The following is a 16,786-nucleotide window of genomic DNA, read 5'->3' as shown; positions in this document are numbered from 1 at the left end:
GAGGCCAAGCGGCGGTGGCGATGGTTACGCTATATCAAGTCAGTGGAGGAACATTAAAGGGGACGTCCCGCTCTCGCCTCACTATAATGGACAGATACCGTCTCCATCACTTGAGGTTCCTCCTTGTCTACACCACAACCCCAGGCCAGGACACTCTACAGCTCTGCTCACTAATTACGATGTATCAATGTCACACCACTTCCCATTCAATGTTGTCTTTACACTCAATGCTTCATTGGGAAACAAAGATGTTTCACAATATTACTCATTAAAGATAAACGCAACAAAGAGAGGTGGACTCATGTAATTCTTCCACGAGCAAAAGTCCAACTGATTCCAAATATATTTCAGCTGACAGCACCAGAGCCCGCCACCATGGCCGAGTGTCGCCACACCCACAGGCAACCTGACCAGCCTACTCTTCCTTGCCAAACAACACTCACTCATCACGAAATACGTACATACCTGTTGATCCGTCTGTCCGACGACTCATCCTAATGTGTCAGCAGATTTATTTTCCATTACGAAATGAAACAGAAAATATGCGAATAATAATAATAATATCAATAATAATAATAATGATAATTTATTGATTTAACCACCAAGGGCTGAAATTATAAAGTATACCAAGCATTAGCCAATGGACTAATGAAATGATGGTAAACATCGTTTTTACACAAGTATTAATGTGAGGAAAAGGTGATCTTTAATATAGTCTTTGTGTGTTTGTGTGTCTTAAGGGAAGCAAACAGCTTTAAATATCGGACCAGAGATTTTCTTTCTTACGTATTCCATAAGGTGATGCTCATGGAGTTTGTCTCGCTTCCCCATACGTTGCAATATTCAACTTATTTACTTTCAAACAGAAAAATGTTCCACGTTCTACTCAGCATTAACCGTGTTTCTTGATCCTGAAATCAGGCAGGTTTCTCCGATACTTCTGTTTTCACTGTTTACAGTTCCACCATCACCTTCCTGTTGCCCGCAGGAACCCAGCCTTCCTTCCTCCTAGGAGAGGGCGCGGCTGCCGCCCTGGGATGCTCCGTGTTAGCGGCAGACGCGCCGGCAATGTCGCCTTAATTATTCAGTTGGCTTTATTAGAGGAACCAACACTGCCTCTGTTTACGGCACAGAGTTACGGATCCCAGAGGTCAAAGGTCATGGATCAGGTGCAAGCCACAATCCCCGAGACATTTCCAAGGTGAAAATTCATGAGTAAGTGACCAGGTGAAAAGGTAAGTTCCACCACGATAATAGGTCATGGGTGACTTTCCCAGGTCAAAAGTAATAAGACCCTGTCATAGTAAAAGGTCATGGGCAAATGCTCAAGTCCAGGTCACAGCTCAGCAGCTAGTAGAGAAGCCACAGATTAAATACCCAGGTCAAGGCCATGAGAAACTGATCACGTCAATTATATACAGGTCACAGTAAAGTCCTCGGGTCAAAGCTCGAGTATGTTCACGACGTTCAGTACGTGTCTGAGACAAAGGTGATGGGGGAATAACCTCCGTCAGAGGTCATGGCTGTCACCGAGCTGGGTTAAGCTGGGCGACGATAAGCAATGAATAAATTTTCCGGTGAAAAGTCAAGTGTATGGGAAGTGAGTAAAGGTCATAGGTTAGAGAATACGGGAGAGGGAGGTCCTGGATTAGAAGCTATGTGAGAGGTCATGAATAAATGGAGAGGTCAAAGACCAAAGGTTATGCTGAAATGTTATTCTCGTGCTCGAGGTACGGGTTTTGGTGAGAATAACCGAAGCACCGCTGAGTGAGGGTGAGGGGCCTGGTGTGAACACCACTCCCCACTACCTGTGATTGCTTCATCCAGCTGGTGGTGCTCTTAGTGAGCACAAGTGAACACTACTCCCCACTACCTGTGATTGCTTCATCCAGCTGGTGGTGCTCTTAGTGAGCACAAGTGAACACCACTACCCACTACCTGTGATTGCTTCATCCAGCTGGTGGTGCTCTTAGTGAGCACAAGTGAACACCACTACCCACTACCTGTGATTGCTTCATCCAGCTGGTGGTGCTGTTCGTGAGCACAAGTGAACACTCATCCTAGACAAATCAGCCTAGTCGTCACGCTGAACCCACAGGTGGAAGCTACTGTGTGGATCAGTCACCCTGGTGCCCACGAAGGTCAGTGAACACAGATATGGACACTTCCCATGCACGAATTAGCCTAGTCCTACCACTGCTACGTATACCTTCGCCTCATCCCCACCTGGTTTTAGGGGGAGTTACCCCGGTGAGACCCTGGCATATCGGGTTATTTTGTTGTCCCAGTCTCTACAGCAGCCTGGGCCGAGAGAGGGCTAGTTTGGCTGATGATGGAGAAACTTGTACAATTCTCTCAGTTCTGTCTGTAGGACACTTGTCACGTTCCTAAGGTTTACAAAATTCATAGATGAAGGCTGAAAGCTCACGTGTCACTGATAATGACTGTGCTGTGCTTATTTCTGAACTTGTATTTTGTGATTTCGAAAGTGTTATTCTGCGTCTCGTCTGTCACATACGTGATAACTTCAATGTATACATTAAGTACCAACCTCTTAAGTGTCTTCCTTGTATAAATCACAATGCAACTGTGGTGAAAAAAAGTATAATTTTCTTAACATTTCATGATAACCAATATTTCCATGCTGCCAGTCTCTGCTAGGAACGAGCCTCCATCATTTTCTAGCTCAATAGTAACATAGGTTTCAAATGGCTATATCAAAGTATACATCATTGCAAGCGTGAGAATGCTTCGCGATTCCAACTGCATCATCACTGCTTTTTCCTCCCTCGTTCTAAAGTTTTTCAGTAGGTCATTCATACTCATACATTATGTCACTGACTCTTTTCAGTAGGTCATTCATACTCATACATTATGTCACTGACTCTTTTCAGTAGGTCATTCATACTCATACATTATGTCACTGACTCTTTTCAGTAGGTCATTCATACCCATACATTATGTCATTGACTCTACGGTAATCATTGATTCATAACATTCCGATCGGCCGATCAGTACTGCTCTCTCAGGAATGCACACATTTATTCACTGTTGTCTGCTTTACGTAGTGTGATCATAAATTAGGTTGCCCTCCTCCACTCCTCTGCCTTCCTCCAGCGACAACTTGAAGAGTATTTCGATATCGAATGTATCTGCCCACATCTTCATCACATATTTCATCAGGACCACGAGCCTTTCATGGATTAAGAATCTTCCGTTCATGTCTTTTCTGGACATCTGAATGCTTTCCAAAAACTCTTCTCCATTTCATCTCACTGGTGTTGGGGCTAGAGTGTCATCCGCGAAAAAAAAACTTTAATCATGTCGGTTCTTCAGATATCCTTAAATCATCCTCTGTTAACATGGTTTGGTATTTCTCCTGCTCCGTTGACAATATTCCTTTCTAAGTTTCTTAATGCCTCCTTCTTATCCTGCTATTACTCGTTCCTTGCTCTCTTATGCCGTACAAATGCTGGCTGCCATGAGTTCCGACTATATCTTGTCACAGCACATCTCGAAACTCTTGCTTGACATCTTATATGAAGTATTCTTCCGGTTTGCTCACACATCTATTTGAGGCTGGGATATCCATGCTCCCATTCTACTATAAATCTTAGAATCTTTTTTTCACCGCAATGCGCTGCTTCCTGGCTACTGAACTTCAAATTCACGTTACGGTAATTCTTTTTTTAATCTTTGTAGTTTCCACGATCGAAATATATTTCTCTAAATCTTCGCTCTTCTTTATTTCATACTCATTTCTTTTCTTATGTTGAAGGCTCCAGTCACGCGCAAAAGTCCATTTCAAGGCCGGGCCTTAATTGAAATACAATAAAGACAAGGGAAGTATTTACGAATTATGGAGGAAGTGAAAGACCTGTCTTTTGAAGAGTGCCAGGTCACAGTTATTGGTCAAGACATAAGAGGGTAAAGAGTTCCAAATATTCGACGTATAGCGATAGAAGCAGGTATCAAAACGGCCCAATCTTGAGCTGCCAAAGGCCATACAATAATCATGTGACGCAGCAGCTTGCCTAGTATTGCGTGGTCTAGCTAGTGGTGTGGGCACATAAGCAACAAAGTCTCTGGAGCAAAAACCTACAGAAGAGGGAAAGTGAATCAACATTGCGGCGTAGGACAAAGGGGGTCAAGCTTGGAAGCTAGCCTGAGAGTTTATAAGGCTTCGACTCACCTCTGTCAAGTAAGCATACAGAGCTAGAACCACCCCAAAAGTGAGATCAGTACTCCATACAAGGACGATTCAATCCCTTATATAAACGGAGCAACTGATCAGAAGAAAAGTTTCGACATATAAATAGGATATCCAATTTCTTAAAAGGCAGACTTAGATATTCCTGTAATGTGGCGCTTCCAAGAAATAGTGGATATTACAGTAATACCAAGAATTTGCAATGAGTCAAGAGGTGGAATTGCAGAACCAACAAAGGAAAGACAGGAGTGGGGAGAAATTTTCGATACAGAAATGGGTAAAATTTGGGTCTTGGTTGCATTAAACTTAAGATTTTGTACACTCCACTGAGATCCTGTCCAAGTTTGAGTTCACTGAGGAAGTTGTGTCAAGACGAGATGCAGATCGAACGAGAGAAGAGGGAGCAGAATTGAACGTTGAGTCGTCAGCGTATGAGTGCAATTGGTCATTTGTGGAGGAGAGGAAATCATTAAAGAAAAAAGAGAAAAAGTGTAGGGGACAGGACAGAACCTTGAGGGGGAGGCCTGTGCTGACTCGTGTGTAATGACCTATTTATACTGCACGGGGAGGGAACGTTACAATCGCGGGGCCTATATCTTGAACATTCTCTTCTATCATACTACTATGAAAGTATTTCTTTATATATTTGCCGACAATCTTCTTGCATGTATTCATGTTACGTCTTCTGGCTGTCCTGTCCCTATAACTCTAGGAGAACTAGCCACTGTCCACGTCATCGATCTCTCTTCAAATCTTATAAGGTTGTGATCAAGTAAACACTCATTCTTCTCTTGTCCAAGGTGGGAAAATTCAATGCCTTTAGCCTTTCCCTATGACTTAGCTCCCTTAAATATGGTACTATTTTCACTGTTCTCTTCTAGACCTTCTCTACTAGCTCCTTGTGCTTTCTTTCGGCGCGGTGACCAATCTTTAAAAACACATTCTAGTTTAGACCTTACAAAGGATATGAACAGCTTGCTAAATATGTCCTTATCTATATATTTGAGAGTTATTCTGATATGTGCCAGAAGACAGTTTGTCTCCTGTTCTACTGTAGAAATGTGGATGACGTCGACTCCCAAGTTCCTGTCACACATAAAATTCTGACACTTATTTCTCGTGTGTACACTCACAGAATGACAAAGGAGTTCTCGACAGTTGGGCTCCCATCTTAAGCTTTGTCTAACGATGTCTACTGTCGCTTCATTCGCCTTAGCGCCACTATTTTCACAATCTCCACAAAGACGCTCTACGGATGTTCAACTTGTGTTGTATTACTGAATGCCAACAAAGAAACACTGTACGTTCAAGAGACTATACATAACCGTTACCGAGGAAATAAATGAGCGGGCCCTTCTCACGCGCAAACAAGAAAACCCAACTGACAAAAAAAAATTCCCATAAGAAAAGTTTTTTCTGGTATATATACACACACACACACACACACACACACACACACACACACACACACACACACCCACGCGCGCAAGAATATGTGGCCCAAGGTGACAAGAGCCTGAGCTGTGGTTGGTGAGTGTCTAGTTCCCAAGCAAATGAGCCTCAACAGCCGATACCTGGCCCGAGGGAGAGCCTGCTGGCCCTAGTGGTCGGCTGATGGCAGGTCTTCAGGCCGGGGACGAGAAAACCATTAGGTGAGGCAAGGAACGGTGTTGAGGTGGTGGTGGTGGTGGTGGGTAATGAGGTGAGAGAGAGAGCAGGCGGAGGGCCAGGAGTGACGGTAGGTGTGAGTGTGTGTGGTCAGGTTTGGTTATTCAGAGTTCGTGTAAACACTGTACACACACACACACACACACACACACACACACACACACACACGCACACGTTACAGATACAATACCTACAATCAACAGTTGCATCAACATAGTATAAAAAAGCATTACAGATATGAAAGTTGATGTAATCAGACTGATGCCTGCTAACAACGTAGTTATACATTAAACCACGTTGTATAAACTTATTCACTACCGTTTGAATATCAAGAAAATAAGAAAACATTTTATTCAATCACATTCAGTTCCATATACAGCCTAGCCACGCGACGATGTGCCCGACGGTTCGGCTGGCCAACACCTGGGTCTCCCGAGGTTCTGGTCACCATAAGTGCATCTTCCCGACCCCAGACATTCTCCAGCGGCTTATCTAATACGGCAGCTATGGCCTCCCCGGTACTGGAGACACCATAACCGCTAACCAGATAGTGTTTACACGCCAAATAACTTCACCTGACTTGTCTCCTTTCGCCTCCAGCTGCGGTGCTGGCAATATCTTGTGCTGCACTTGCCTCATCGGAACAACGGTGTGTGTTACTCTAAATAAGAAGAATATATGCCACGGAATCTTGAGAAAAGGCAGAGTTCACTAACTGTTCAGGTGCCACATTCCTCACTGCCTCATCGTGAAAGGATTCTCATGAAAGGCTGGGCAGCGAGTTCAATTGACGGAAGAGTGAAATAAAACCTTTTAAAAAGTTCATATTCATTTATTCATGAATTTCAAATGAAACCTTTCTTTATCGGAGAAGTAAATCATTTCAAGTTTAAGGCTGGGAGCCAGGGATCACAGATCAGTAATAATTACGCTGGAAAGCTAAGAGTTTACCATATACATCTGATACATGACTCCTGAGGAAGGACCAAAAGCGTCACATCTGTACCAACTGACTCAGTATACGAAAATAATGTTGATAAAAAGAAGAAAAATTATAAGGGGAGGAAAAATCGAAAAGCCTTTTCAGGAAACAGCAATTTGCCTTTAGAAAAGGAGCAGGTGGTGATAATTCGTTACAACAGGAGAAGGTATAATAAGTTCCACAGGTTAGCGGCGTGACAAAGAAACAGGCATCACATCGACCCACCCTTACGTGGCTGACGGTCACACAGTATTCATGTGACGCAGTGGCTTGCCGAGTATTAAGCGGTCCAACAAATTGCAGAGGCAGGCAATTACCGTCAAGAGCTCACCCTTCCTTGGGCCGTTTAATTTCATACTGTGTACACTGACTTAACAAGTCTGGAAGCAGCCGGCAGTGGTAGCGTACAAGTCGGCAGTGCCATCTACCTACATGGGGCAGGTCCGGCCGCCCCTGAGGCAAGAGAAGCAGCAACTATAACAATAAAGAACAATGACAGAAGTGACACTTGTACGATGCCGGGGACATGGAAGAAATGAACAAAAAAAAAAAATTACGCGGTAGGAGGAGCCCGAGGATCTTGTGGGCACTGAGGAGGACGGGAGACAGAGAGTAATGACCGGTAGTCAGACATATTTCCACCAGGAGTCTCACCTGCCGGCTGGTACAAATGGACGAAAGAAGAAGCCTGAACCACAAAAGACTTTCAGGTCTGATACGACTACACATCTCCCTTAACGTAGGTATCAGACTTCAGGAAAGGTGCTGCCCTTGAACATGCTGCCGGGGATAATTTAGAACTACCTAACATCCTTGGATCATGTTACAAGACAGCAAACAAGTGGTGGTGATGTGCCAGGCACCTGTTCCAAAACGCCTCCACTTGCTAAGACTTAAGATGTGGAAAAATGAAGTTAAATCTCACCTGTGCAGGCTGTCCAATCTACAGCTGCCGAGCGGGACGAGCTACTACTGCTACACTGAGTCCGACGACAAAATGTGGAACAAAAAGAAGAGACAAAGACGAGCCAGTGATATTCACACTAAGGATAGGAACCGTGGAATACTTGAAACACAAAATACAAAGAATCATGTCAGCTCTAGCCGTCATTCCTCAGAATACTCAAAATCATACTTGGGAACCTGCTCCCATCCTCAATAAACTGTAGATACAAGCCCACATCTCCTCATCAAAGCCGTGGTAACAATGGCAAGTTCACCTGAAAATGAGGCAATAGGCCCTCCAAACCCTCTACATTATACGGAGGGACAGACCTCTGTGCTTTAATCACGTACCCGGACACGCAGACCACAACTCTGACCCCAGGAATCAGATACGGACGAGGATACAAAATCTATGGACACACCTACATCTGCTCAAATTAGCCTCCAGGTCTAGCCTGAGATCCCTCTCAGCTTGCAGTGGCTTATATAGTTTGCTGTTGTTGGAAACCTTTAGAACAAGCCCTGCAAGTTGCAAATTATGCATGACTATCACACGCGACATCTCTTTCCATATGACGAGGTTAATATCTTGACGAAAGTATCCTTTAAGCTACAGCTGATGAGTGCACCTGCAGGGGAGGTCCCCATTAACTGTATACCGACGCATAAAGGATCTGAGCAGCTAAGTTAACAATTAGACAATGCACAAACCTAGAAGACGAACCAGACCATCACTTTAGCAAAATGTTAAGACGAACCAGACCATCACTTTACCAAAATGTTAAGACGAACCAGACCATCACTTTAGCAAAATGTTAAGACGAACCAGACCATCACTTTAGCAAAATGTTAAGACGAACCAGACCATCACTTTAGCAAAATGTTAAGACGAACCAGACCATCACTTTAGCAAAATGTTAAGACGAACCAGACCATCACTTTAGCAAAATGTTACAACCAGACCATCACTTAGCAAAATAGACGAACCAGACCATCATTTTAGCAAAATGTTAAGACGAACCAGACCATCACTTTAGCAAAATGTTAAGACGAACCAGACCATCACTTTAGCAAAATGTTAAGACGAACCAGACCATCACTTTAGCAAAATGTTAAGACGAACCAGACCATCACTTTAGCAAAATGTTAAGACGAACCAGACCATCACTTTAGCAAAATGTTAAGACGAACCAGACCATCACTTTAGCAAAATGTTAAGACGAACCAGACCATCACTTTAGCAAAATCTTAAGTCAAAACGCCAAACATTTCCATTGGACTATCACGAGCGGGAGTGTTGTAATTTCTTACCATTGAAGAAAAAATATTTTTTCTTGATATATATATCATCGTTGTTATTAGTTTATAAACATCATATTTTTCATGCAGTAAAGGTATCGTAATCTGTTTCAGATCTATTGCTTTCAATGTGTCATGTACCATATTCTTATTTTTTTTTCTACAATCATCATTGCTATGATTCACCGCGGAAGATTTCTGACGTACATTTCACATACTGTTATGCAGTAACTTTTTTCTTTGCTCGTGGGTCGAGGGTCTTCTACATAACCAGTCTTCTTCACCAGTGGCAGCAGATATCCAGGTCTGGCGGTACAACTGTACCTCGGCTGACAAGAGTTCATAAGCTTGCCAGATCCGATGCAGCGACGCCAGGGGATATGCTCCTCATCTTTGACCTGCTCATACTGATCAAGGCATCAAGCCGTATGAGGCCTTATGCAACGATGTTATTGACTGACGATTTATACTGGTCTAAAGGTGACAGTTGGGGTGACGGGTCACCACCTGTAGGGCCATCAGTTTCCCATATTTACAAGAGCCTTAAATAATCACAACACTGACTCTCAAGGCACGTTTTCTGCATCTCTATTTTGATTCTTAAGCTCCAGTCATCTCCAGACTTCACTTTCCCATTTTCCAAATTCTCTCCAGCTTACTGTACAATTCTACGCGGTTAGATGGTGAAGAATATCGCCATTTCCGCTAGAAATAGCGACCCTGTGGTACGGGTTCGATGACCACATAAAGAATTACTTCACAATGCTTCGAGAGACAAATGAATCTAATATCAGACAATACGAGACCCTGCTAGTGAAAAAGGTGAAGTCAATGACTTGTCCAGCCAAAGTTATGCATCTTCTGGATCTGGAAAATGATTTACTGACGTGAGGTGTGAAGTACTGGGGTACACCACGCGAGACCCAGGCGGTGCAGGTGGGACCATTCAACAGTTGTGGGAAACAACGTACTTCAATTTTTCTCTAAAAAGGCGATGAAAATCACGACTATAAATTCTTCCTGCAAACATCTTAACAACGATCTAAAGTATTGTACCAACCTCCTAATCCTCTACCAAAGAAGCTTAAGAAGTTGGAGCACATCTCTGACTCACTTATGAGCACCTGACAGTCAAGCGGACGCTAAGAACACCACACCCTCACCACTTTAATACTAGGAATATCACAGTAAACAGACATTTAAATAACTTGTCATCTCGCGTGACCACTTTCTAGATCATAATATTTGAGCTACAAACTGGATATTCACTCCTTTTTCTCTGGCAATCTTTGAAATAAGCAGTCACTCGCAGTTACATAGAAGGAGGAACGTACGTGACAGTGTACTCTGGTGGATCTGGCTAACCATAGAATGGAAATGGACAGTGTGGCCAGGTCTGCTGGAGGTGCCAGCCTACGACAAGTCTGCGGCACACCACCCACCTAGGTGTTGTCAGCACATACAGTATGTCACCCTCTGTTATGAGCTGAAACGTCAAACCTGGGGCGTATTGCACCCATTACCATACTGTATCTTTATTTGTTTTACACACACACACACACACACACACACACACACACACACACTTGTCTCGCTAAACAGATCGCCCATACCCACACTAGGTCCCTGCCTGAAAGCCCATTAATGGCTGACACATCTACGACCGTTAACAGTAAAGATAGTTACGGAATTCTGATCATTTACGAGGGCATTCTGTAGATTGATATGCCAAGGCCGAAGAGGTTAACAAGTGTAACTTGACAGAAGAAAGACAGTAAACGGTACAGACAGTACTGCAACTGTCTAAAGAATGTCAGCCGTTTCCTGTACACAAAAGAAAAATGGCGGGAGACAAAACATATAATCAAAAGAAGACAAAAGACGTCAAGGAGGGGGGACAATACCTGTTTGGAGAGCGTGCGGTGCGGGCGGAGTGATCTGGCCGCCCGCTCCATGTTTGGGCTGCCTGGAGCACTGGTGGACCCGTTGTGCACCACTATGGACGGTACTGAAACACAACGAACCACATTTAAACATCCAACACAATATAACATATAAGCATGCATAAACCTTTTCAAATGTTTACAAATTTACCTGTTTGGACGTACAGACTTAATATAATACATTAATATACAATGTGAATCATTTTTTCATCTTAAAAAGATATTCTCATGAATTATATATTCCACATCTGGTAACAGTCAGGGTAAAAAATACAATACAACAAATAACAAGTAACTAAAGTAGAATTCTGAGGAAAAATATGATCTCAACATTATAGTAAATACACTTTAGTCCTGTGTACATAAGTGAACTACTACATCCAAATGATGACAGCTGTGGGAATATTTCCCCTATTTTCATCTTCAATTTACCTTTTTCGTTTTAGTAATCCTGTGTTCGGGCCTCTTATGTTTAAATTCTACCTTATTCTTTCCGTTCATCCGTTTCTGCACAAGATACTAACAGCCAATATATTCCTAATAATCACGTATGTTAGACACTTAGTGAGACTTATTATTACTATCATTACCACCGAGGAATATATCATCTCTGTCCGGGATGTTCTTCAGCTAGCGAAGAAAATGGCTGTTTCCAGAACATTTCAAATCACGTTACGTACACGAAACAAGTTTCGTTTGACTAGGCTGACCCGACCGAGTCCTTCCGGAAGTGGGAGGTCACCTCCCAGGCTGTTGACACAACTCTACAAGTTTTAATGATGTTTAATATGACGCTAAACACACGGAATTTTTTCTGAAAAATGACAGGAACGAAATTTCATATATAAAATTATCTCAACTCTTCTTCGAAAGAGGGTGAGTGACCTCCACACCTTCATGATTATACAACAAACTAAAACTAAACACACGTGAACCTGGACAAATGGAGGATTGTGCCCTTGTCAAACCGTCACAAATGACTGGTGGTAACACACTGTCACACTCGTCACTGACCCACGGGTAACACTGTCAAAACAAGATATATATGGCCATAAATATGATTTCCAACCTTAACAGTCATTGCAAGAAATGATAAAACATCTCAAATTATCGAATACAAATGGGAACAAAAAGTACCTGATGAATAATTCTATGTGGGTCATAACTGGTGCCATCTGTGCCCCAGCAACACCCGCCTTCACCACCAAGCTTCTCTACACCCGTGAAACTTCCATTGATTCATGCTTGATAACTTTTCTGTCCAGTTTCCACAATTACATTTTTCTCTTAATCTGATTAATCATAGGCTTGTAATGTGGCTAACACGGCCTGGCAAGATTCTCAAGTTGTAGCACAATGAGATGACACATCTCATTAACTTGGTTAACACTGAACACTAATTAGTATTGATGAACAAGCTAAAAAGTGCGAACAAATTCAGTACTACCATACAACACCAACACTATCAAGTCTTGTAGAGCTCTATTCCTTACAATTACGACTGAAGCTACGAAAAATAAAAGGAAAAAAACATTCAAATCAAAAGGTTTACTGTAGACAAAGATAATTTTCGATGAATACCGAAAGTTACTCATTGTTTCCAGAGAACATTCTCACTTCGTTCGGTAGCTCGACTAAGGAGTACTAAATAATCAAATGGCCACATCAGCGCACAATTTTACTTCCGTTTATCCAAGAGGAATCCTTCAAAGTGTCCTTATCATCAGAAAAACAAAGTTAGGATATAATGCATGACTCCAATACAAGTAATTTAAATCAGGCTCCAACTTTGCAGAAAGTTGCCAAAGATTCATTCTTTTTGAAACTGCCAACATGAGACGGACAAAAAAATAAGCGCCAGTCGCGGCCATCTGAGATGGTAAGTGGAATAGAGTACCTTAAGAGATACAGAAGGCAGAAGACAGCAATATGAGCCCATCAGATGATTGCAGACCTAACGCTCAAGGTGGAAAGTTACAGGAAGGAGAGACGAAGGCAGGAGAATTCTACAGCTTCGCCGTTCATGGGAAGGTGCCATGACGGGCAATCTTTGTGTGGTTGGCTTACAAGCAGAAACTAAGGAAGCAGCAGCCAGTCGCGTGCCGCGGGATCTATGCCTTTATAGCTGGAGCACATGCAGGTAGCTCGCTAACGACAGACAACGAAATAATATCAGCAGAACAGAGGAGAGGGTTAAAGACGTCTGGGCAGACGGGAGGTGAAGGTTCATGAGAGGTGATAGCTGGAGTGCTGCACCAGGCTACTGATAACAATCGAAGAAAGAAGGATGAAGAGCCACCTGGTATTTGGCAGGTGATGCGAATAAGAGTCTTGCAGAGTTGTAATACACCTTACCACAATTTTGTACTTCGTCCTCATGCATATCCAGAGGTCATGTATGCTCCTCCCTCCCGTGAAGGCCTATTTAACGATCTGTAGTTCAAACTTCTGACATTTGTATGACGTTTGAAATACGGATAACGCTGAGAAACTTCACAGAGAAATTTTTATAAGATAATGAGGTTATTTTGTTGACAAGAGCAAAACAAGTAAACAAACAGCGCAAGATTGTATCCACACACACACACACACACACACACACACACACACACACACACACACACACGACTTTAGAGTAGAATTCACAATGCAATACTCTGACCACACGGCAAGGCCACCCCTCCTGACATTGCTCTGCAGTGTCCACCGATACGTCATGATGGAAGGTTCAGATTTCCATGAGAAAAAAAAAAATCTCTTACAGAAAAAGATATACTTTAGTGACATCTACGCATAAACAGCAGCCACTGTGTAATTTTCGGATACCAATTCTAAATATTAATCTTTAATATGTAAAAATAGCAAAGGGAGGTTTTTGGCCTCCAATACGATTAAACGCCAGGATAAACTTTAACAAACGAGACAGTTTTCTCTGTGGAAGCTCCCCTCCCTCGTACGGTCTTTGTACCAGACAAAATTGGTCAATAATTTTCGTGGCGAGTCGCCTCGGGACCTGCTTATCCCACAGCTCCACCGCCGGGATGGCTGACGGTGTGTCAGACTCCGGTGTGATATGCCAACGTGTCTCATTAAGATGAAACGGTTGGGTTAATTACTTTTTAGAATTAGCTAACAAAGTTAATACGGGAATCTTACTCAGTTAATTAACCGATTCATTGGCAACTAGTTAACTAATCAATCGGAAAAGTTAATCAACTACCTCAACACAGAGATCTGGTTAGTTCAGCCTTGGCCATATCAACTTCCTGGGTCATGAAGGCCGTCAGTGTCAAGCTACAGTCACCAAACAGTCACCCCAGGTGCTCATCCTCCGTCACTGTCAAGCTACAGTCATCAAACAGTCACCCCAGGTGCTCATCCTCCACTCAGATCTCGTAGATAAGCTGTGTGTGTGTGTGTGTGTGTGTGACGTGGAAAGAGTTTTACACCCGTGTTCCTCCGTCTCTTCACCTTGTATATATGTACCAAGACTTTATTCCTATGTCTATACACAGACGTAAGATACACACAAACCAGCATGATGTCTGGATGACACGTGACTGGACCTCCGTCTTCACACAAGACTGTCAACTTGAAACGAATATCATTGTGAGAAATATGGATAACTTTACAGCGAACTGTGGACGGTGACTAACTCATGTTTCCCACGTTGCCCATGGTCACAGGGTCGGGGCTGAGGTCGAGTAAGTTAAACACGACCATGACACTGACCAACACGACCATGACACTGACCAACACCACCATGACACTGACCACCATGACACTGACCAACACGACCATGACACTGACCAACACCACCATGACACTGACCAACACCACCATGACACTGACCAAACCAGCACTTAGTTCTATCTTCTGAAGAAACTTAACGGCCATCCCGTTTGTCAGACAATTGCTAAATATATTTCACGCCAGAGGCAAGCGCAGGCAAAATTATGGAAAGGCAACTGAAACATTAATCACAAAGAGATGGCGGCGCAAGCCAACTGAAATGAAACCCTTGAAATATTTCGAAGTCTCAAGAAGTGGGGCAACCTGCAACCCTGCTGCAATCGCATGCCACTTTCCTGCCCAGCATAATGGGTAAAGTAGCTATCAGCACCAGGTCAGGTCACAGCCAGGCCATAGCAATAACCGAAGCCTGGTAGATTACTCTAGATATTTGTACCATGAGTGCCTACAATCTCTTCCACTACCTCCGTACATCACAACGTGGGGCAGGTGTGGTACTATTTTTGTCACAAAGACATACGTCCAGCCCAGCTGACAGTTAACATGCCTGAGGGTCTGGAAGTATTATGGGTTCAAGTTTCGCGCTTCCCGAATAGGAAGCCACTTGTGAAACATCTTACCTACACCTCTGACATACTCAGGACGAGGTACCCTTGTTTTAAGCTTGTGATACATGGGGTTTCCAAGGAATAGATACCATCTTCAAACAACAGCCACATCTTTCTCAGATTGTCCACTTTCCCACCCATGGACAAAACACTCCTGACCTGGTCCTTACTGGCATGGCTGACCACTACATACCACCCGATCCTCTCCCCACTGTCGGACGCTACTCTTAACAGCGTTGCAGTCCCCCGCCCCACCATCTCCCAATACAAGCGGGCAGATGCCAAAACTTATCGGCCACCTACTGACTCTGCAAAGCGAAATTTCGATGGGTGTGCAACACGTCATTACTAGACTGAGGGGACCAACGAAGACGATGCTGAAATAATGTGGGTTAAGTATCACAAAACCTGCAGCCAGGCCTACCAACACTTCTTTCTCCGGAAGACGGTCACACTACACCCGGCGGACGCTCCCGAGATCACCCACCACATTAAGCGACTTACGCAACAGCGAAATCGAGAACAGTCGCAACAACGACCTCTAACATCGCAAGAAAGTGCAACGCGAAGTAGAGTCGCGAAGAAGGCCTATAACTAACCAAACGCGGTGCGGCATTTAAAGCAGGCCAACATGGGTCAGTAGTATATGATATGATAGAATAACTAACTGGCTGGGACAAGCGAAGGCTCTCCCCCTTCCCATGTGTAGATCACATTTGCAATGAGGAGGATGCACAACAATTCAACAACTACAATGTCAATATTTGCCAACCATTACCACTCCACAACTCGACGTCATCTTCCTCCCAGCATACCTACCAACTTCCATCTCCCCCAACACAGTAGAAGAATATCAGAAACTAAGCGCCCTCAGCGTCATAAAACCAGACGCTCAACCACACCCATAGATCTTTCAGAGAAACTATACAAGGAATTCTTCAGCTACACCGCTGACCGCCAATGTCGCACAGCTTGAAAGACAGCAGATGCCACTCCACTAACCATATCCACCAACCCAGAATTTCTTAACAGCCTATGATGACCTCTTGCAATCACTCCTATCCCAAGTCTGGTGAAAGTTTCGTTTGACTGGGCCTATGATAACACTGTTGATTCACCAGGTCCTTAGCAGTTTGCAAACATGAAGTCTTCTTCCATCACTCACTGCCTTTTCAGCCTCCTAGACTCCGTTTACCGCGCCTTGGAGAAACTAAAGACCTCTGGGCGACACCAAACCGTCCCCTTTAGGGGAGCCACATCTGCACCACTACCTTTAAGATGCGGTGTACCACAGGGCACAAAGATGGGGCCGCTCTGCTTCCTCATCCTGAAGGACACAAACCACAGCTGGAAGTACGTTGACGAATCCACCTTAAGC

The 16,786-nt window shown here is 43.6% G+C and overlaps 1 protein-coding gene across 26 annotated transcripts in view; it reads right to left on the bottom strand.

The window, feature by feature from the left end:
- The window catches only part of enc (R3H domain containing protein encore), a 944,198-nt gene that overhangs the window by 566,712 nt on the left and 360,700 nt on the right, over nt 1-16,786 (bottom strand). For all 26 annotated transcript variants that reach the window (XM_071685668.1, XM_071685684.1, XM_071685751.1 and 23 more), the window contains one exon: nt 11,009-11,112. In XM_071685668.1, coding sequence (XP_071541769.1) covers nt 11,009-11,112 — 104 coding nt within the window. The remainder of the gene's footprint in view (nt 1-11,008; nt 11,113-16,786) is intronic.

The sequence above is a fragment of the Panulirus ornatus genome, chromosome 3 (genome assembly GCF_036320965.1).
Source record: "Panulirus ornatus isolate Po-2019 chromosome 3, ASM3632096v1, whole genome shotgun sequence".
In the NCBI taxonomy this organism is placed as follows: domain Eukaryota; kingdom Metazoa; phylum Arthropoda; class Malacostraca; order Decapoda; family Palinuridae; genus Panulirus; species Panulirus ornatus.
Note: the sequence above shows the minus strand (reverse complement) of the source record. Positions and strands in the feature narration are given on the sequence as shown.